The sequence below is a fragment of the Papaver somniferum genome, chromosome 1 (genome assembly GCF_003573695.1).
Source record: "Papaver somniferum cultivar HN1 chromosome 1, ASM357369v1, whole genome shotgun sequence".
Classification (NCBI taxonomy): domain Eukaryota; kingdom Viridiplantae; phylum Streptophyta; class Magnoliopsida; order Ranunculales; family Papaveraceae; genus Papaver; species Papaver somniferum.
Genome location: NC_039358.1, coordinates 228,488,840 through 228,513,210, shown reverse-complemented (window position 1 = coordinate 228,513,210; position 24,371 = coordinate 228,488,840). Strand labels below are relative to the sequence as shown.

Here is a 24,371-nt window from a genome sequence, read left to right as displayed (position 1 = left end):
CTACTATATTAATAAGGAACAATATTAATACCGATGAATTACTGCCCTACTAATAAAATAGATATAATAATAATGCATACGGATGAATTACCTCCCTACTAAATAATATTGTCGATGGATGAATTACCGCCTTACTTAACTTAGCTAAGAGTTGTGGGGAATCACAGACACTCCTCGCAGGGAAATCTCACAATGCATATCACGCACAATAAATCGTAGCAAAACATCGTACATACAGATTCAACATATACATCATACTAAAAGATACATGAATATTACATCAAAGTACACGCAATCATGCACATAAATAGTAAAGTCTCATCATGCTCGCTGATAAAGAAAGCTCAATGATCACAAGAAGATTACAGAGTTCCCACCTGAATTGATGACAGGCCATGCCTACCTCGAGATCCACGATCCACTGGTTCATCTTTTGAATCGATCGTCGTTAATATAGACTAACTGTTAATCACACAATCATTCTAAGAAATTAGCGAAAAGGCTCATACAAAGTTCATACAAGTCTATCTAATGGTTCTAAGCCCATTTATATTTCTACACCCTATTCATTATCTATCTTTAGCATATTTAAGGTTTATTAATTCAATTGTACTGGTTCTATAGTCCATTAGAAAGGTCTTAAGAATATCTACAACTTTGTAGAAGGAACCGAGGGTCAATTCAGACCATAAGAGTCCAAATCATCAATTATAGGAAAACTAGTCTTAAGCCCAAGTCCACTAAACAAGCCCATTATACAAGGTATGGCCCAACTGGATCAACTAACGGTTACTGACGGTCAAAGGTCAACTAATAGTTAACGTCCAAGGTCATGTCAAGGTCCAGAGTCAATGGTCAACTGAAGCAGTTCTGAGTCACACCGATTTAACTCAGGTTAACAGGGTTAACTCGAATCAGTCAGATTGACTGAATCAAACATAGAGTTAAGTCAGCTAAACTGACTGGGTATACTAACATATAAATTCTATTGTAGCTACAAGAACACAACCAACATGATTCTCTTCATTTGATCATTATACAAATAATTCATTCTAAAAGAATTTTACAATTCAATACAACTGAAATCTAAGCTTATCTGCAAAAGCAGTAACAAGCTTTCAATGAGGCTACCCAACTGGATTCTACAATCACCACTCTAACATATTCTCTATTTTCTCAATTCAACACACAAAGAACATCTCCATCTCTAAACTCTGAATCAGACCAAACCTGCACTACCCACAACTTCGGATACATTCAAGGCAGCATTCATGTGCTGTGACAACCAAGCACACCCCTTAACTGATCTCAATCTCAACTCAATCACTCTCCATACTACCAATAACCAATTGAGTTCAGAACAACATTATTAACACTTCTGGAAGTTCATAGCTTATGTTAATTATCTCAATTCCACAATCACATCAACTTCTACACCTCAAACATATCATCCTCGACTATAATTCAATACATACACTTAAACTACCATCTGCAATTCCAACACAGATTCACATAACTCTTCCAATCCCGTCTCATTGATAAATTCATTAATTCAACTATAAAACTTTCATAACTTTACTTAGATTACATAGAAGATCAAATACCTCAATTTGGTAATACTCATATAATCGAATTCAAGATCTTCTACACCTGACTCAATTCATCAACTCGTCCTTAGACTAACAATAACTCCCCAATTTCCATCACCATCTTTACACGAGAACAAAACCCTAACTATCGAACTCAGGATGTTCTTCAACCTCATAACCTAATTCGTGTCGAACCCACCTTTTGTTCTTCTCCATCATCATTTTCTGTAGATTCTCTGGGTTCTTGTTAAACCTTAATTCTTCAATCTTCATCAACACCACTTCAGATTAACAATTGAACGAAAATCCTTTTGATCTTCATCTATCTACATCTTAATTACCTATCAACATCATACAAACTCGAGTCTTAATCTAAAATCCATAATTTCTTATTATAACAATATCAACTCTTTCTTTTCCAGAAACAGTAAACATCAATCACCACCGATTACTGCATAGTCTTCTCCACCTTCTATCGATCACAAAAGTTCCATTTTGTTTCTCTCGAACTCGCAGAAGAAGAAGAACAAGAGAAGAATGAAAGAGAAGAACAAGAAGAAGAAAGAAGAATAAGAAGAAGAATAAAAGAGAATGAGAGTTTATCCTTTCGAATTGACTAGAGATAAGGCTGACCAGGATTTTTAAAGGCACCCGACCAAAAGATAAGGGTTTCCAGGTCGGTTAACTGCAAAATGACTATTTTGCCATTCAAAGAAATCTGATGATATCTTCTTCGTCCGGTATCTGAATGACACGTTCGAGTAATCCATTCTGCGTAAATTTTGGAGATCTATCTAATGATACTAATTTCGTATCTAAATCATTATTAGGTTCATTTCTAATAATTAAAATTATATTAACTAATCGAGCCATTAACGGGTAAATCGCCTCTTGACTGGTCTAATAACGTTGACATGCTTGGGGTCCTTACATTCTCCCCACCTTATACATTTCCGTCCTCGAAAATCAATCCATACTTCTAGTCTTCAAAAGTCCCCACCTTTTAGACAAAAACTATCTCTCGACTAAATGTAAGTATTGCTCATACTTACAAACGCGCGAAAAGATATCTCATTTCAAATGAGTTCGAAGCAATAAGAAATGAAACACAGACTTATATGGTTTTCTACAACTAAATTTGTGGCTTTAGGTTCAACTAATTTAAATGCTAACAAAAAGGGAAACCTAAGTTCCTCACACTAACTTCCTACTTCATTAGATTAATTTTTCTAGATATATGTAAAGCTACTCAATAAGTTTCAAAATGAATTTGGGATCTATCAGAACAATTAACCTCACTAATTCTTCAGTCTTGGATTGACTACATGTAGAAAAACTATAAACTACTTATTCTCTAAATCTCTGTCAGCTTCCAAAGCATAATATAATTGGTTCAACCTACAATTTTTACTTCATAAAAATTACACACAACAAGAAAAAAACAAATCAATCATCCAATAATCTTTTAGTTCTTGATAGCTTTTAGTCATTAAAATTTATCTCACAACCCATCTTAGTTCTAAAGTGATCTAGTTCACTAACTGGTACTAACTATCATCTATTGTTTCCCATGTAAGATCTAATAGTGAGCTCTGATACCAACTTGTGACGCCCCAACCTAATCACCTGCTTAGCTAATGGGATTACAAACTAATTGAAGCATCAAAACTAGATTAAAGATCTTGAGAAACTCAATAACATAAACTAGTCCCAGAACAAACCCAAACACTCTGATATTGTTTAAATGAAAATCTCCCGAGTGATATAAATACAATAATGTGTTGTTTTTCAGATCAACAAAGAAATACATATAAAAGTTATTCAACATTACTAGATTCGATAAAACTTCAAGCTACGAAACAACTGTTTTCGCGTGCACCATTCCTTCTGGTACCTGAAAACTGAAGTGAGAACATGTGAGCACATCATCCCAAAGGGGTGCTCAGATCAGTGGAAACAAATAACTTTCAAGTAATGCTTCAAAGTTCTAAAGAATATAAATTGAAAGGAAACAAGGATAAACTAATGATACAACAATGTATGCATCACGAAGCAAGTGTCACTCTAACCTCGTCAAACTCATTGGAGAAGACGACGCGAAAGCAACTCTAATCAATAATAATAACATTGTCCACACATAGTGCCCGTACAAACCATGATTCAGAATATTACCATCAAAACCAGAAAGTTAGTCAAACAAGCATAATATGCACAAGAGTGATTTCCCTCAAATAGAATAGTATATGTAATACCATAACGGATGAATTATCGGCTTACTAAGATAATATTCAAACATATGAGTTTCCTCCCTACTATATTAATAAGCAATAAAATTAATACGAATGAATTATCGCCCTACTAATGAAATAGATATAATAATAATGCATACTGATGAATTACCGTCCTACTAAATAATATTGTCGACGGATGAATTACCGCCTTACTTAACTTAGCTAAGAGCCGTGGGGAATCACAGACACTCCTCGCAGGGAAATCTCACAATGCATATCACACACAATACATCGTAGCAAAACATCGTACATACAGATTCAACATACACAACATACTTAAAGATACAGGAATAGTACATCAAAGTACACGCAATCAAGCACATAAATAATAAAGTCTCATCATGCTCACTGATAACGAAAGCTCAATGATCACAAGAATGTTACAGTGTTCCCACCTGAATTGATGACAGGCCATGCCTACCTCGAGATCCACGATCCACTGGTTCATCTTTTGAATCGACTAACTGTTAATCACACAATCATTCTAAGAAATTATCCAAAAAGCTCATAAAGTTTATACAAGTCTAAATAATGGTTCTAAGCCCATTTATATTTCTACGCCCTATTCATTATCTATCTTTATCATATCTAAGGTTTACTAATTCAATTGTATTGGTTATATAGTCCATTAGAAAGGTCTTAAGAATATCTACAACTTTGTAGAAGGAACCGAGAGTCAATTAGGACCATAAGAGTCCAAATCATCAATTAAAGGAAAACTAGTATTAAGCCCAAGTCCACTAAACAAGCCCATTACACAAGGTATGGCCCAACTGGGTCAACTAACGGTCAAAGGTCAACTAAGAGATAACGTCCAAGGTCAGGTCAAGGTCCAAAGTCAATGGTCAACTGAACCAGTTCTGAGTAAAACCGATTCAACTCAGATTAACAGGGTTAACTCGACTCAGTCAAATTGACTGAATCAAACACAGGGTTAAGTCAGCTAAACTGACTGGGCATACAAGCAACCTAATTTTATTGCAGCTACAAGAACACAACCAACCTGATTCTATTCATTTGATCATTACACAAATAATTCATTCTAACAGAATTGTACAATTCAATACATTTGAAATATAAGCTTACCCCCAAAAGCAGTAACAAGGTTTCAATGAGGCTACCCAACTGGATTCTACAATCACCACTCTCACATATTCTCTACTCTCTCAATTTAACACACAAACAACATCGCCATCTCTAAACTCTGAATCAGACCAAACCTGCACCACCCACAACTTATGATACATTCAAGGAAGAATTCATGTCCTGTGACAACGAAGCACACCCCTTAACTGATCTCAATCTCAAATCAGCACTATCATTACAACCTGTTCAGCTTCATACAACATCACCCCCCATTCCTATTCAGCTCATATCACCACCACCATTCATCTCAGCAATACCGCAACCATTGCCATCTCATCCAACTATCCATGACATATCCACCTAATTCATATTCATCCGCCACCAGACTTATCTCAACTCAATCACTCTCCATACTACCAATAACCAATTGAGTTCAGAACAACATTATTAACACTTCTGTAAGTTCATAGCTTATATTCATTATCTCAATTCCATAATCACGCCAACTTCTACACCTCAAACATATCATCCTCGACTATAATTCAATACAAACACTTAAACTACCATTTGCAATTCCAACACAGATTCAGATAACTCTTCCAATCCCATCTGATTGATAAATTCATTAATTCAACTATAGAACTTTCATAACTTTACTTAGATTACAGAGAAGAGCAAATACATCAATGTGGTAATACTCAAGTAATTGAATTCAAGATCTTCTACACCTGACTCAATTCATCAACTCGTCCTCAGACTAACAATAAATCCCCAATTTCCATCACCATCTTTACACGAGAACCAAACCCTAACTATCGAACTCAGGATGTTCTTCAACCTCATAACCTAATTCGTGTCGAAACCACCATCTATTCTTCTCCATCATCATCTTCTTCACCATCAATTTCATCTTCTGTAGCTTCTCTGGGTTCTTGTAAAACCCTAATTATTCAATCTTCATCAACACCACTTCAGATTAACAATTGAACGAAAGCCCTTTTGATATTCATCTATCTACATCTTAATTACCTATCAACATCATACAAACTCGAGTCTTAATCTAAAATCCATAATTTCTTATTATAACAACATCAACCCATCCTTTTCCCGAAACAGTAAACATCAATCACCACCGATTACTGAATAGTCTTCTCCACCTTCTGTCGATCATAAAACTTCCATTTGATTTCTCTCGAACTCGCAGAAGAAAAAGAACAAGAGAAGAAGGAAGAAGAAGGAAGAAGAAGAAGAATAAAAGAGAATGAGAGTTTATCCTCTTAAATTGACTAGAAATAAGGCCAACCAGGATTTTTAAAGGCACCCGACCAAAAGATAAGGGCTACCAGGTCGGTTAACTGCAAAATGACTATTTTGCTCTTCAAACAAATCTGATGATATCTTCTTCATCCGATATCCGAATGACACGTTCGAGTAATCCATTCTGCGTAACTTTTCGAGATATATCTAAAGAAACTAATTTCGTATCTAACTCATTGTCATATTAATTTCTAATAATTAAAATTATATTAACTAATCGAGCCATTAATGGGTAAATCGCCTCTTGAGTGGTCTAATAGCGTTGACGTGCTTGGGGTCCTTACACATCATAGCCTCACATTCCTTAAATACTTCCTCGAATCTAGTCTTCACTTTTTTTTGTGTCCTCCGATGGATATTTCCGTCCAACGCCTCAAATATCCTATATATACGATTCCACCAAGCATCAGATGTTTGATCCATGTAAAGGTACATATCTTGGCTATTGGCATGGTCAAGAAAGTTGAGGCACGCTCTACCATAATCGTGCTTCGTAACCGTAATCCACGTTCTAACAATAGCGACATCTTCATCATTATTGAAGGGAGGATCCATTTTTGGTGTTTGAAAGAGATGGTTAAGGAGAATAAAAAAGATGAAAGAATAAGTTGAAAGGGATAGGTGAGTGAGACAGAGATTTTGAAAGGGACGTATTTCCTTTTATATAAATAGGTGATTGAGATGATAAAGATCCAACATTTACTTTTTTTTTAAAATAGTCGTTGAGTTAGTAATAACGGGGTAGAAATTAAAATTAGTCGTTGGGTCAATGTCAAAATCAGCAGTTAAAGGTGTAAGGGTTTTGAATCAAAAACTTCAGCAACCTGAAACTTTTTACGACCTAACCGAACAGAGTGTTCGGTTACCTGGTGATTTTTTCCATGTTACCGAACTGTACTGAAAAACTGTTGTTGGCAAAAAAAAAATTAAGTTCGGCAAAGTCCTGTAATCTGATTTTAACTGAACTATTATTTGTCAACTCAATAAAATACTAAAATTAACCCAATAATTAATACCACACTTCAAAAAACACAGTATATGATTCATAAGCATACTTAGTACCATTACAAGTGTCATTTAATCATCCTCAAGTTCAATTTAACCTTTATGTACAATTTCGTCCGACTTCTTCAAAGCTTTCCACATGTCCATGTTATGCTCATACATAATACACCAACCCAACCTTATATCGAGGTTAAATAAAGACCAATAAAAGGTTCCGGAGATCGGAGGCAATGGACAAACGGGTTCTAAACGGAGGCCTATAAATTGGTTGTTGTCAATCAATGCAATCACACATCTCCTTCGTTTGAGTTGCTTCACACATACCGTTGTTTTAGGGTGAATGTGAAACTAGCATATTTTGAGAAATAATGAACCACGCAATTGAATGCCTCGGCGATTAAGTGTCCACATATCGGCATGCTCATCCAATAGTCCGTTGTGATCGGATGGCCCCCATGAAGACGACTTTGATACCTAACAAATTGCTTGTTGATACTACCCTCCTCGCACATCATTGTCTTGTAAAAGGCCAGACTCTCCTTTAGTTTCCACAAAAACCTTTGCCTTACATGAGTGATTGCGCACCCATTATATCGCTTGGAACCTTCGATGAAAGGCCCTAGTTGTTGTACGACAACATGAAAACCACAATTACCATCCGGAGGAACATCGTCGGTGGATATAACAAATTATCTAATGTATAGAGGTAGCTTTTCCAAGTAGTGTTTATTAATATCTTTCGGTTTACCATCACTTGGTTGAGGCTTTTGTTGTATGGGGCACATTAGATCCGTAAGCTTCACGTCTTGGGAAGATGGTTGACTATGTGGCAATTGAGTTGGTTGGCTTGGTGGCGATGGACAAATCATACCTTTTTTGTTCAAATCTCGCTCACTTGTTTCTCCTTTCTCCGCAACACTCCTACCCCGTTTCTTAGAGTCTTACGGTTACTTTGCATTGGTCCACTCATGTGCACAAGGACCTCTAGTAGTTGCATTTTGCTCACTCTTCTTCTTAGACAACACCTTCGCATATTATCTAAGTTGTTTTTTTGTTTCTTTGGAACGTGGCCTACATTTTCCTTTGCCTTTTTGCGGTTCATGAACATTCTACGAAGTCTGTGGATATATGATTGTCTTCATATCATCCTAAAATATTTATTTTTTGAGTTTTTTCATTCCTCGATACATCTCTATTACGGTTCTTCCCATTTCGTTGTCACTAAACTCTTCTCCAGCTTCTTCTCCCTTTGGAGGAGGGATAAAACTTAGATGCTTCCAAAATGGATCAATGTTGCTTAAAGGGATTACGCCATGCTCATAGTTGAGTATCATATGGACACAAGGGAGTCCCATGGACTTCTTCATGTTACAAACACACACCTCATCCAGCTTGGTTTCCCACTTTTCAATCAACTCGACTTCTATAATCAACAACTTCATACATTGCCGAGATATGTTGTAATGGATTCCCTTGAACAATTTGTAACTAGCATATTTTCCCGTCATTTTGAATATACGATTTTTTTGGAACTTCTTTTTAATTCTATTAAAGTCGCGCTTGAAGTAATTTTCCATAGAATTCCACACGGTTACAAAATTATCAACACATCCAAAGAGATTCTTCTTCAACCGGTGGTGAGCCGACTCTACCAAACTTGTCGCTTGATTTCCCAAGTGTTTATAATGGTTTGTATAGGTATAAAAAAACATCTCTTTGTGCGGTCCCAACTATTGGTGAAGAACATACGATACAACATCGGGGTAATCGGGAGTATCCCAATGAGCGATAAACTCCGCAAGATTTAGATGATACTCTTCCTCAGTAAGAGACCAACACAATGACTCTCATTCACCATTTAAAGCAACTCATTTAGCGTAATTTATTTCGTATTATTTTTCAACTTTCTCTTTTGCATCCGCTCGTTTATCTTTCGGTAGCTTCTTAACCTCATCATATCCTTTTTTCTTTGGTGGACATATTATTGACTTGCACCTATGGATCAAATTACACCATATATGGAACGTACAAAGCATATTATGGGCTAATGGGAACACTACCTCTATTGCATTCATCAATGTGACTTCATTGTCGGTCACTATGACCCCGGGAATATCATCACCTCAGAAGATTGCCTTAACTTGTTGTAGTGCCCAAATGTAACTACGTTCTTGCTCGTCCCTTAAGAAACAAAACGCAACGGTGGTGACTTTGTCGAAGTACGCCGAACAATATTCAAAAATGAAACCTCGTACTTGTTCATCTTATAAGTGCAATCCATTATTAGAACTTCACGAAAGCATTGATCCAATTGAACACTCGTCGGATGCGCAATGAAGAGTTGGGTTATCTCTCCGTACGAATCCACATCCTTTCGAACCGCGTAGTCTTTCTTTTTGGTCAAGAGAAACAATTGTTGCATCACTTTTCTATCTCTCCATTCCTTCTTTTTAATTGTCTCAATTGCATTGTAAATGGTGGACAAAGATGAGTGGTTATCCTTGTTACCATCCTTTAGTATTTGGAGCATTTGAGCTAGGACAAGATGTTTTGGTGAAATGTTCCACACTTGATATTGTGGATTATCATTCAATATAAAGAGCAGTATACGTCTATTATTACAGAAGATATTGCAAGATTGTATACCAAAAATACAAGATTGACAGACATTAGAATGTCGACATAATATGACAGCTATAGCTTAGAAGGATACAACTGTAGTTACTGCTTTGAATGAGTGGGGATAACTGTATCCTTAACATCCTCCCTCAAGTTTAACATGAGTCGTTGAATTTTCAACTTGTTCCTGAGATAAAGAAACCTTGGTACTGACAAACCCTTAGTGAAGATGTCAGCAACTTGGTCTTTAGTCGAGATGAACCGTACCAGAAGCTGCTTGTTTGATACTCTTTCCCGCACAAAGTGATAATCAATTTATATGTGCTTCATGCGAGCATGAAAAACTAGATTGGTAGTGAGATATGTATCCCCTAAATTGCCACACCAGATTGACGGAGCTCTTACTTCAACACCAAGTTATTTTAGCAAAGATTGAATCCAGATTAGTTCAGAAGTTGATATGGATATGCCTCTATATTCTACTTCAGTGCTCGACTTGGAAAGAGTTTTCTGTTTCCTTGCGCTCCAAGATACAAGATTGTTGCCAAAATAGATGCAGTATCCACTAGTGGATCGACGATCATCGAGACTTCCAGCCCAATCAGAGTCAGAGTAGGCATGAAGACTGATATCTGAAGATTTTTGCAAAACCAAACCATGTTGAACTGTGTGTTTGAGATACCTGAGTATGCGTTTGATTAGGTCACAATGCTCGATGTAAGGGTCTTACATGAACTGGCTCACTTTGTTTATTGTGACATCAATATCAGGCCGAGTGAGATGTAGATACTGCAATGCTCCACAGACACTTATATAAGTGTTGGATCCTCAAATCTTTGTGTACCCAATCTGCTGATTTTAGTGTTCACAACCAAGGGAGTAGCAACTGGTTTTGCAGCATCCATCTTGGTCCGTTTAAGAAGATCAATGATGTATTTTTGTTGACTCAACAAAACTGAATCTTTTTGCTTAATAACTTCTATCCCCAAGAAGTAGCTGAGGTCACCTAAATCTTTGATTGCAAAAACAGAATTCAGAGCAGATATTAGGTTTGTAATAAGAGAAGAATTGGAACCTGTGATGATAATGTCATCAACATATATTAAGACATAAATTACTCTATTTGAATTCTTCTTGATAAATAGTGAATTGTCTGCAACAGATCCTTTGAATCCCAGCTCAACTAGGTACGTGCTAAGCCTTGAAAACCAAGTGCGTGGAGCTTGCTTGAGGTCGTAGATTGACTTGTTCAACTTGCAAACGTGAGTTGGAAAGTCAGGATGAATATAATCAACTGGCTGCTTCATATAAACATCTTCTGTCAGAACACCATGCAGGAAAGCATTCTGAACATCTAATTGTCGCAAGGACCAACCATTTTCCACATCAATGGACAAGACAAGTCTGATAGTGCTTGGTTTAATCATAGGACTGAAAGTTTCATCATAATCAAAACCTTCTCTTTGATTGAAGCCTTTAGCTACTAGTCGAGCTTTTGGTCTGTCAATTGTACCATCTGCTTTCTGTTTAACCTTAAAAACCCATTTAGATCCAATCAAATTCATCCATGGTTCATGTGGTACATAGCTCCACGTACCATTACGAATATGAGCATTAATCTCATCATCCATGGGAGGTATCCATATTGGAATTTTCGATGCTTTTGTATAAGACGATGGAGTGGTGAGTGATATCTCTGCAAGTGGATACTTTGTTGTTGTAAGACAAAGCTTGTTGACTGGTTTTTTGATACCATGTCTAGCTCTAGTGATCATATGATGCTGTGTAGGTGGTGCAGGTGGAGCTGGTGGAGCTAATGGAGCCGACTACAACATAGATGGTTTTGGTGCTGCTGAAGTGGTTGTCTCTGCAGAAGGGATTGTTGTAGTAGATTCTGGTGCTGCTGTGTTTAAATTTGGCTGCACATTATCCATATTTGGAGATAAAGGTGGTGACTGCAAAATATCCATACCAGGCGACATTGGTGGAATATGTGGCAGAGCAGAGGATGGTTGAGAAACAATATTCTCATGAGATGAATTAGAAAAAGTGGGTGATGCAAATATTTTTGTGGATGGCCTGGAAATGGGTTTAGTGATACATACCTATTGCTTGGCAGCAAATGGGAAGCTTGTTTCTACGAACTTGATGTGTCGAGAGATATACAACCTTTTTTTAGGTACATGTAAACATAGATATCCTTTGTGCGTGCCACTGTAACCAATGAATACACACGGTAATGATCTTGGTTCAAGCTTATTAGAAACATATGGGCGAAGGCATGGGTAACATAGACAACCAAAAACCTTTAGAAAGGAGCAGTCAGGTTTTTTATTGTATAGGAGTTGGAGTGGAGATTTAGCTTCATGTTGGGATGCATGTAGTCTGTTAATAAGATAACATGCAGTTGAGAAAGCTTCTACCCAGTATGATTTTGGCATGGAGGCATGAAACAAGAGAGCTAATCCGAACTCAGTGATATGTCTAATGCGTCTTTCAGCAATGCCATTTTGAGCAAATGTGTGAGGACACGAAAATCTATGTATAACACCAGAATTATTAAGGAAAGAAGTAAACTTCCTAAACTCTCCACCATTGTCAGATTGAAAAACCTTGAGTTTATGATCTGTTTGATTTTCTATCAGCTTTTTGAATTGAATAAGATGGGAAAGGCATCTGATTTTCTAACTAGTAGATAAATCCAAGTATAGTGTGAGTAAACATCTACAAGAAGAAGATAATATCTAAAACCATCTTTTGAAACATGTGGTGAAACCCATAAATCAGCAACAATTAAACTCAACGGTTCATCAATAATTGTACTACTAGTAGGAAATGGAAGTTTATGACTCTTGCTCATATACAAGAGTGACAATAATCAAACTTCTTATTTGAAACAGGAAGGGAAAGATTTGTAATCATCCTAAAAACAGTTCGAAGCATTGGGTGACCCAATCTTTGATGCCATAGAGGGACTGTATTGGATAGTAGAGAAGCTGGTGTTGTATGTTGAATCTCTCGAACAACATCAAAGACATAGAGCCCATTCTTAAGTCTGCCTTGCAACAGGGTTGTCCCCGACTGGATTTCCTTCACAATAAAAGAAGTTGCATATAATTCAAAGAAAACGTTATTATCTTTGCAGAATCTAGAGACCGAAAGTAAGTTGGTCTTTATTTGAGGGAACTGGAGAATATTGTTTAACTGAAAGGATCTGTTATTATGAGAAAAGGAATAATTACCAATATTTTCGACATGGAGAGCCTCACCATTTCTTATCTGCACTTGTTCAGTGCCATCGTACTCATGCCGAATGTTGAGATTGTTGAGATTTGCAGTCAGGTGATGAGTTGCACCTGTATCAGTCACCCAGTTGTTATCAGCAGGACCACTAGGGAGAGACAAGTATGAAACTGGTTATTTGTTGTTGTTTCCCACTTTGTTACGAAACCAGCAGAATCGAGCATCATGATTCTTGCGTTTGCAGATCTCACAAGGACCTTCACCTTGATACATGTTTCTAGGATGACGGTTGGATTGATTTTGTGGACGATTGTTTGGATATCTCCTTTGATCTTGCTTCTGAAATGGTCTGGAGTTTGATGAGGCAGCAACATTGGCTAGCGGTTGTTGCAATGCGGCTAACTGTTGTTCAAGACGGAGATCAAATGAAAGCAGATGAGCTTGAAAAGTATCCATGTCGATCTTGTCGACAGTGCTTAAGGCTGTGACAATGGAGTCATAAGCCTGATCTAGTCCAGCTAGAATTGATTCCTGCATATCTTCTTCAGAGAGAGGTTTTCCAGATGCTGCAAGTGCATCAAAAAGTTGCTTAGTTTTCGAGAAATAATCTTGCATTGAGATGTTACCTTTACGAAGACTGTGTAGTTGTCTTTTCAGGTTCATTTGATGAGCTTTGGTTTTTGGTGCATATCTCCTTTGAAGGGCTTCCCATACAGCTTGTGATGTTGAGAGACCTGCAACTCGACCTAATACACCTTCAGATAAAGAGGAAAGAATCCACCCTAAGAGTATTTGGTCTTGTTCCTCATATTTTGCATAAGCAGGATTAGGAGTTGGTTGTTCACCTTCTTCAGTAGCAGGTATGGTTTTTGCTGGTTTTTCCATTGTACCATCAACAAAACCTTGTAATTTGTAACCTTTGAGAAGAGGTTTGAATTGTGTCACCCATAGGAGATAATTGTTGTCATTGAGTTTGACACTGATCAGATGGTTGATGTGTAGTAGATGAAGTGTTGAAGTTTCAGCCATGGTGAAAGAAAAGAAGCGTGAGTTTTGGATCTTTAGACTCGATACCAAGCTAGGACAAGATGTTTTGGTGAAATGTTCCACACTTGATATTGTGGATTCTCATTCAATATAAAGAGCCGTATACGGCTATTATTACAGAGTATATTACAAGATTGTATACCAAAAATACAAGATTGACAGACATTAGAATGTCGACATAATATGACAGCTATACCTTAGAAGGATACAACTGTAGTTACTGCTTTGAATGAGTGAGGATAACTGTATCCTTAACAATTTGAACCGGTGAAATACCAATTTTCCTCATTTTCCCCACCTTGTCCATTTCTTGAGGAGTTAGCTTTGCTGCCATGAAATGTCCTTCAAGATGCTCCGGACGAGGGTGGTTATGACGACCTTCCATAACCCGATAAAAAAACCATCCATCCAAATCTTTGTTATGATTAAATGATAGCTTGAATGGTAAATTAATCTTCTTTGAGAAAGTTTTGTTCTTCTTTTTTGTCTTTCCCTTATAAACATAACACTTCCTCTTGTGTCTTTTGTCTGGATCACCATTTCTCTCACAAACCATTTCAAAGCGAGTTTTTGTTTGATTCTCATTCAAAACTAATACGCACATGTCTTTTTGTGCATGTTGTCTAGCCCAACTCTTTGCCTCCACCGGATCTTTGAATACCAAGTCATTCATGTAGTGATGGGATGTGTCCTCGTACAAAATATCAACTGGGGAAGGTTGATTTTCCATTGGTATTGTATCACATTCAACCTACGAGAAATAGCACAACGTCAATGACAACCACAAACAAGAAACACTTAAAAGTTCGGCAATGTAAAAATTTTATCGGCCTTACCGAACTCAGAGTTCGGTTAACTAGTCACTAGAAATTATTTGCGAGCTTGCCGAAATTTGATGAAAAATTTTCTCCTTAGAAGTTCGGCAACAAAGTTAGTTCACAACACTAAACCGAACCCTAAGTTCGACAACCACGATAGTATACTAGACTAAAGCGAACTACTATATGTCTACTTTATGCTATTAGTTCGGCAACGTTATCTGGAAAAATATAACCGAACTCTCAAAAATCTCTATTAAAATGGATTTCGGTTACCTGCATCTGGTACATCAAGTAACCGAACTGCACATACAAAAGAGTTCGGTTACATGGCAACGCATATTAGGTAATTGAACCACTTTGACCTAAACGAAATTTTTTACTGAAATTTTCAGTGTGGCCAATTTTTTGCATAATTCAAGCTATATTAACTAAATTTGAGCCATACCTGAGTACCCATATCTTTGTCTTCTGGTTGTGGCTGATAAAATTCATGATTTGGGTCGTTAGCTTGAGTTTGGGAATAAAAAAAACTCATCATCTAACAAATAACTCATACCTGGATCGTTAGAAGTATTTACAAATACTCTAGCAGATGAATGAGGTTCTGATTCTGAGGAGGAGTTATCATCACAAAAATCACTCATATCATATTTAGAAAACTCAAAATAAGATTTTTTGGGTTCAACCCATTTTTCTTCATCTTTCCTTCTTCTTTTCTTCTCTCTTAATAATTCTGATTCGAACAAAACTATCCTATTAATAACTCACTAATCACTAATTAATCATTACAGTAACACTGATTTAATTACAAAGGGCTTTTTTGGTATTAACAAAAAACAAAGATAAAGAGTGGCTCAATTTTACTTCAAGTATCCACCCCCAAATAAATTAGTAGTCCCCACCAAAATGGGCTGGTGCCCAAAAAATCGTTCTAAAAAATTTATCCTGAGCATGAATTTTATTTCCAGGCCTTTAAGATCTGTCCTGATTAAAGAATTTCCCTCCTTGATAAACATGATATATGGAAATGAGATTTCTTTACCACCATCCAAACATACCACAAAGCACAATAAAAATCTATTTTGGATCTTTGTCTGTTTGAATAGTTTACCCGTGAGTTTACAGTTGAGTTGTTGGTCAACTAAGACCATCTCCAATGGAATATGAGTTTCTAAAAATATTATTGTCATGTAGGATTTTATAAACTATAAGCAATAAAAATATCTTTTGTAGTTATTAAATTTAATTTGATATGGAAGTTTAGGTTCGGAGGGAAGTATGGATTTTTAGAAACTCTTACCTATACCCACGTCATCAATTTGTTTTGTTTTGTTTTTTTAATTCTTTTTTATATTTTGTAAATTAACTAGGGCATTACCCGTGCCGTAACGGCACGGGCAGATTAACATTTCATTTGCAGCTTTCGATATTCAATCACATCTCCAACTGATAAAATCGATTCGCATCACATTAAGAAGTTAATCGAACATGTTCACATTGTATGTGCGGTTACACCAACAATGGATATGTATAAGTTCCATGGGGGGAAACCATTTCAAGGTTTCTATACAGCACAATCTTCTTCTCGCGTTTTCACCTTAATAAGTATGTCTTCTTTACAAAAGGGGAGAATAAAATTCTCTTCCACGGGAACAATATTGAAATTTTGGCTATTATCAATAATTATGCGCCAACTGAAAAATATAATATTCACTTTAATCAGTACTGACCTAAAAAATGTACAGGTATTTCAAAAAATTAACATACGACGAATCAATATATATATCATTCAAGATTAGGCAATCTATACAACTCACTGCAGTAGACTTTTTCCTTTTTAACTTGCACCTAAAAGCACCAGAAAAAATTCCCTGCTATATATATCTACCCTTGAATCCAAATTTTTTTCTTCATTCCACTTCCGTAATGAAAGCTCAAATGATATTTTCTTTTTCTTTTTCTTTTTTTTTTTCTTTGATCAATACAACAAAAATATAGTAAAGGAGGAAGAATATTACAGAGAGAGGGGAGGAGAAGAGAAGAGAAGAGAGAAAAGGGAAAACCAAACCATTTCTGCTAAAGGCAGCAGAAACAATAGGAAACAATAGCTCAATAGGTTAAAGGGAACCAAGTACCCGAACCAACACAGTTAACCCAAAAATGAGGAAAACCCACTAAAAACAAGATCACAGACTAACTATTATCTCTATACTGGAAAGGTAATGCCTCTGAAGGATATGCTTGTAGAGGTCCAATATAGCAAGAGAGACTTAATCTTCCTAATTAATGTTTCCTGCACGTATTCGGAGTCTTGAAATATACACTTATTTCTTTGTTTCCACACTCCCCAAACAAAAGCAAAAGGTAGTAATTTTCAGAGAATCTTACCATTTTCAGTAAGTCCGCGAGTCCATTGCTCAGTAAATAGATCAGTAGAATTCTCACTAATAACCCAATCCCTCTGAAATTCTTTCCTGAAAAACATCCAAACAGCATGCACCATATGACACTGAGTAAACAGATGGTTGATAGTTTCTTCACTTGACTTGCAGAAAATGCATCTATTTGCTAACTGCTACCCTTTCTTGGTCAGATTATCCTGTGTTAAAATTGCTTTGTGATGTATTAACCACACAAAGAAAGAGACCTTTGTTGGAACAATTTGTTTCCATACTTGTGCAAAAGCGAAAATTATACCTGAACTCTTTGCGAGACCTTGATAGCAAGATTTAACTGAAAAAGCTCTGTTTGTATCCCATCTCCATCTTCTAGTATCTTCAAGATCACTTAAAATAACTCCTCCTAACTGAGAAGATAGTGATGCTGCCTCGTTAATTTCAATGTCTGTGAGTCTTCTTTTAAAATCCAAGTTCCAACTGATTCCTACTTCCGTGTTGTTAGTAACCAAATCGCTAACCCAGCTCCCTTTCTTTCTTGAGACTTCAAATATATTCGGATATTTATCTTTGAGCAACTCTACCCCCAGCCATCTGTCCTCCCAGAAACGAGTTTTTCTCCCATTGCCAACCTTGTGCGCTATACCCAATTTAAATTTGTCGAGTCTATTGCAGATACCTCTCCGACAATCCTATTCCATACGGTTGCTTAGTTTGTTTAGCATCCCAGCCATTACTATCGCACCCATGCTTAGCCTCAATTACCCTTCTCCACAGTGCCTCAGGCTCATTTGAGAACCGCCACAGCCACTTGCACAACAAAGCATCATTCATCACAGATATAGCTTTGATACCCAGACCTCCCTCTTGTTTTGTATGACATATTTTATGCCATGCCACCAAGGCAGTTCTATTCCTCCCATCTTTTACTCCCCACAGAAAAGTTCTCATTGCTCTTTCAATTCTTTTCGCTATAGGAGGAGGAATAGCAAAAGCCGACATCAAGTAGGCAGCGAGTGAACTCAGAACATGCATTATGAGTACCTATCTCCCTCCATAAGAGAGATAAATTCTCTTCCAACCCTCTAATCTTTTCTCTACGCTTTCAACCATTGGATCCCATATTTTTTTGCATCTATACGAAGACCCTGCTGGCATTCCAAGATACTTGAAAGGCAAATATCTTCAAGTGAACATCCAAGAGAGTCTTTTACTGTCTCTCATCTTGTGTGGTATCTCCAATACTTATTGCTGTACTTTTTGTAAGATTTATACTTAATCCCGATACAAACTCAAAACAGGTCAGTATTGCTCTCATGGTGTGGATGCTTTGAGCCTCGTCTGCGCTAAAAAGTAATGTATCATCCGCAAAAAGCAAGTGAGACACAACGGGTCCGTCCATTGAGACCTTAAAACCAGCTATCCGACCATTTTCTTCCGCTTTTGCAATCATCCGGCAGAAACCCTCCATAACCATGGTGAATAAGAATGGTGACAAGGGGTCTCCTTGCCTAAGGCCACGAGAGCTTCTAAACTTAGCACCTGGAACCCCATTGACCATGACTGAGAAGTGCGCATGTGAAATACAAGTTCAAATCCAGTTCCTCCAAGTGAAACCAAACCCCATTCTCTCCATTACCTTAAGAAGAAAATTCCAATTTACCTTGTCGTACGCTTTCTCCACATCTAGCTTCATGACCCAGCCTGCTTCTTTCTGCTTCACCTTTGTGTCCATACACTCATTAGCAAGTAAGATGCTATCTGTAATCTGCCTCCCTGCAATGAAAGCACTCTGTGTGTCCGAGATTAGAGAAAGTAGGACTTGCTTTAGTCTTGTCGCCAGTGTCTTAGCTATGATCTTGTAAGTGGTATTAATCAAATGATATTTTCTGAGATCCCAAAACGCCAAGAAGAACAACACATGAACAATTACTGCATCGGATGTGATCCTTGGCCCATCTTTAACACTAGCTTCAACTTCACTATAACGCTGTGAAATACTTGCGACTCTGAAAGAGAAGGTGAAATCAAATCCTGAACTAACATATAAAATTGATCACAATCAAGAAAAAGTTTATTATTTCACATACCTGATGTGTAGGCGAATATCAAGACCCTTTGCAAGAGTTTTGATAAGTGGATCATAACCTCTGACTATTAGTCCATGACCACCAGACAGAAGCCCTTCGTGTATTCCAGGTAATAAGAAAAATCTAAGACTTGGTTTTTTCCAGCATAATATCTGAAACAGTCGCCTTTCATGTATTCCAAATAATAAAAACAAATCTAAGACTTGGTTTTTTTCTGCATAATGTCTGCAAAATTGAACGTCTAGCTTCTTCAAATCATCTAGTATAAATTTTAAAAAACTGTTTAGGAAGTTAAATAAAAACAATCTTCAGTTAAAGCAAATTTAAGATCACGGAAACCTACCTCAACCCAAGTTTTAAGTGAAATGAAATTCACATCAGCAGCAAAACAACCTTCCATTCTGCATAAGCACCACTGTGACACATTGTGAACAACACCTTTTTTAAAGTATACAAAAATCAAGTTTCAGGAAGAAACACTTTCGTACATGAAAAGTGAAACACACGAAGAGGACTTAATATGAGTAGAGTATCTATAATACTAGCGAAAAATCACATGTGATGCTGATGAAACTTTGTAGTTACTGTGGTTAAGAGTCACATAAAGCATCTAACATATTGGAACCCAGCAAACCTCCATCATAAACCTGTGTATTGCCACATCCGCACCACAATAATCGGTAGACCTGAAAATTTTGAACAAAGAATTTAAGCTTGAACTTTTTCCAAATCAATAGTACCAAAATTAAACTTGCATAAATGAGGCATGAGCCGCATGACATATATGATTTTAATACAATGAAAGAAAAATGATTTGCATCCACTGTCCACAAACCATGTGTTAGACGACGACAAGTGTAGTTTCCTCCGTGTCAGAGAGCAAACATCAATTTACTAAAACCCATGGTAAAGCAGACCACAACAGGATCTAAAATTTGGTAACCTAATTGCAGTAAGGTATATGCAGTAATGATATGTAACATGTTTAAAATTCAGCAGAAACCACCATCTATGTGAAACATGAAACAATCTGTGCATACAGTTGAACATAACACACTGTACCCCAAACAAAATACAGAGTCAAACTTAAAGAAAATTCATACCGGATTAATATCTTACCTCAAAAAGTTAGTCAGTGACATATATTCCACATTTGAGAAGTTTATCATGTTAATCCAAAATCCAGTTCCCATCTGGATGAAGTGAGATTTAATTTTGTTGAAGGAATCAATAAGTAATCGAGATTTGAGATGAATAAGGAATCTAAGTAGAACCCTTATATTAGTAGGACCCATTATTAGGACCCAATTCACAAAAGCATCAAACTATTAACAAAATAATCATACTTTCGTTAGAAAGAGAGTTAAGTGGTGACTCACAGTTAAATATGTTAATGACATTACCTATGTGTCCTTCATATTTATCCCTTCATACATAATTTTAACTTTTGCTTTCATTATAATTTTTTTGACGGTGGTGCTATTTGTAGGTGGTGGTGGTGCCGCTTACATATCGTTACATTGCATTCAGGATCGTAAAACCGCATTCAGGTTCGTTACACCGCATTCAGGATCGTTACACCGCATTCACCCAAAGGTTCACTGGTTCCGCTTCGGGGTTTAGCAGAGATTTTTAAGCTTCCACCACCACCACCACCACTTCATCACCACCATTTCAACCATTTAGGTAACTAGGAAGGGTATTTGAGGGAGGGTATTTTGGGAAAAATATAACACGGTTTTATTTAAAGCAATGAAAAAATAACACCCCATAATCGTTGATTTATCTTTTCCTAGACAACTCTAAACTGCAGTTTTGTCTACGCCAACTTTTCCGAACTTTGTTTTATACTTATCTCTCGGTTGATTTAACGCTGTTATTAGTGCAAGCTGTTTTGGCTAGATGGGAGTTTGTTGGCTGATGCATGTGAAAATACCTGAGAAACCACGTGGAGTATTGGACCTAGATAACAAACAATGACAAAAAATACAGAAAAGCAGACAAACAATCGAGCCCAATTTGATTTCCAAATTTTATATACCTCATTTTACAATCTGCTGTCCCAAAGAGTGTCCAAAAACTCTTTCACCATTCCATACACCGATTATACCATCACCAGTCCATACATCTGTCTCACCACCGACCACCATTTCCCCCTCACCTTTACGACCACCAAAGTCCTTACAACCTCCACTACCAGTAATTTCTCACCAACAACCGCATGCCCACTCTACCAATTCTCTTCCACCTGAACACAACTACCAGTTCCTTCTTTTCTTGATCACCATCACCAGCAATCAACTAATCACACCAGTGTAGGGGCGAAATATCGCAAAAAACTAAATTACAACCTCGCCCTGATTAAGACGATTGTTAATACAAAGAAGAGAGAAATTAGGCGAAGACTAATTATGCGACAAAGAGAAACAAGCACGAAGAACAACCGTACGACAGGTTACAACACGATATCACTCGAGAAGAGCAAGAAGCAACAACGCGAAAGACAGCGACATCTCCCCAAAACCTGGCAGATACGACAGAATGAACAAAAATCAATCAGCAAAGATTTTGCACGTGAACCCGGTTGTCTTCTACCATGGTATTTGCCTATATAAGAATTCAGATAGTGAAGAGAGAGACATAAGAAAGAATTCAGTCAAGTAACAGAGCAAAAAGCCATTCCTAGAAAAGAGAAAAGAAGCCATTAGAGTTTCACCTTTTACTTATCATCTCCATTGTTATGTGTTTGAATCTTTGTAATATTTGTAAGACCACCATATTTTCAATATAAGAGCTCAATTGAAGATCATATTTAACGTCAAGAGGTGCATAATATCATTAATGCTTAAGTTTATCACTATGACTTAGACTTGGTGTTCTTATCACTTCATTGGGTGTAGTTGTGGGATTTTCCGCAATTACATTTTGGCGCTAGAAACAGAGAGGATTATTCCTCACCTGCTAGTATCCAATTAGAAATCATCACATGTATAACCTGTTTATCATCCTACCATCTTCCTATCCACCATGAGAACTCGTCTACTTGTTATTTGAAGCTATCACCCTCTCAAAAAACATGTCCTCCCAAAACAACAATGGAGTGTCACTGTGATAAAAACAATACCTTATTCTTCGTTGGCTCGAAAAATCCTGACCTTTCAAAATACTGTATCTCCTTACACTGGAAACCCCAGCCATGCAAAGAGGAAATTCTGACAGCAGACAGCTGCCACCATGGAAGACCCGCAATATTGGACTGAATGGGTTCAACCGTATGATACAGAAAGACCAATGATAAACATCAAATGGGGCGATGAGAGAAGAGAAAATCAGTCTCACTTTCAAAATCGAGATGAAAAGATCTTTGCTCTCCAGTGCGAAAATGAAGTAAAATGAAGCACGATTCGCACAATGGAAAGAAACAAAGAAAATGTTGATAAAAGAATGAATCAACCTTGCACAAGAACATGGGTGGTTAATTATAGAAAACCAGAACCTAAGAAGAAGGATACAAGAATACGAATTAGGAATAGAATATGGAGAAAGTTACAGAAGAGCCTGTAGAGAAAGAGGCATATGAAGAGAAGAAAGGACGAGGCAAGCAGACGGGAATTTATTGAGCGAAATTCCCCAGCCAGGGCGAATAGGATGTAGGACGAGTAGGAAGGCACTGTATCAGAGTAAACAATGGGCAAAGACGGTCTGACACGAGAACCACGTTTGAATCACTACAAGGCGAAGTCAAGGAAACTATGATGTATCAAAAGCTATGAAAAGGAAGAACGGAAGATCGCTTAGAAAAATGTTGAGGCAAGACTGCGAAAATGATAAAGATAACCTCGCCGGAAATCAAGTTCTTGTCCGGACATGAGAAAAACAAGTCACCTGTCGCATTCCACTCACTGAGCAACAACTAAGTATGAAAGGAAAAACACCTGGAAAGAACAAAATGGAAGAATCGGGTTATGTATCAATTCAAAAAAACTCAAATATGAAGCACGTTCTTTTGATAAGCAAGCAAGAAAACCAAAGGAGAAATGAAAGCAATGCGTCAAAGTTACAAAAATTTCCGTAAGACCTCAATAGGGGGCAGAAATATACCATTAAAACCTCTACCTAAGGAGGCTGGGATTACAGTTGTGGAGTGTCAACTTAGTTCGCACTACTGTGCGACTGGAGGACTACACAGTGTGTAAGAGGCAACCCTTAAGCCCTAACGCGCGTCATAACTGGTGTATCCTGGGAAAGTTACTTATTGGGGTGAAAGAAAAGCCCATCCACTGGAGGCCACTGAGAAAGAACCACTCAGCGAATAAGATCTCCGGTATGGGGTGTAAAAGCAGAGCATTGGAGAAGAAGATGGTCTGGCCCTGTGATACACTCGGTCCAAAGAACCCCCACCTAGGGTGTGAAAAGCATGGGGTTACGACAACACTGGTTGTTGAATAACTGGATGGGAGGGGCCCAACTGAAATGGTTAGGGGTGACTTCCTTGAAGGGGCGATTCAGGGGGAATATAAATGGATGACACCCTCCACTAGGGAGCTGAATTGTGTCAAAGACTGCAATGCGTTGGGGCTTTTTACTCACGGGAGTATCTAGGCCTGGTATATTGTCGCATAAATAACCTGAGGAGGTAAAAATACTAACACAGTTAAGGAGAGATCGATGGCCAATGATTCGCAAGAGCACATGGAACTGAGATTTCATCGCCTAACAGGTGAAAGACCCTACCCAAAGCGACCATAAGTCCTTTAAAGTTCTATGTGGGGGAAGGCAGTAAGACCTTAATTAGGAGACAGTTAAGACCTATAAATATCAAACAAGTATAAATTATTCAAAGATGCGCGACGAGAGCTAAGGACCA

At 37.3% G+C, this 24,371-nt stretch overlaps 1 protein-coding gene across 1 annotated transcript; it reads right to left on the bottom strand.

Moving 5' to 3' along the window:
* Window positions 1-18,624: 18,624 nt before the first annotated feature.
* On the bottom strand, window positions 18,625-18,975 carry LOC113271486 (uncharacterized mitochondrial protein AtMg01250-like). The gene has a single exon (XM_026521370.1). It carries the CDS (start codon window positions 18,973-18,975, stop codon window positions 18,625-18,627), a length of 351 nt encoding a protein of 116 aa, XP_026377155.1.
* Window positions 18,976-24,371: the final 5,396 nt, after the last annotated feature.

Bases quoted from the DNA above. Each gene is read 5' to 3' on its own strand.
- LOC113271486 (XM_026521370.1), bottom strand. From the start codon at position 18,975: ATGGTCAATGGGGTTCCAGGTGCTAAGTTTAGAAGCTCTCGTGGCCTT.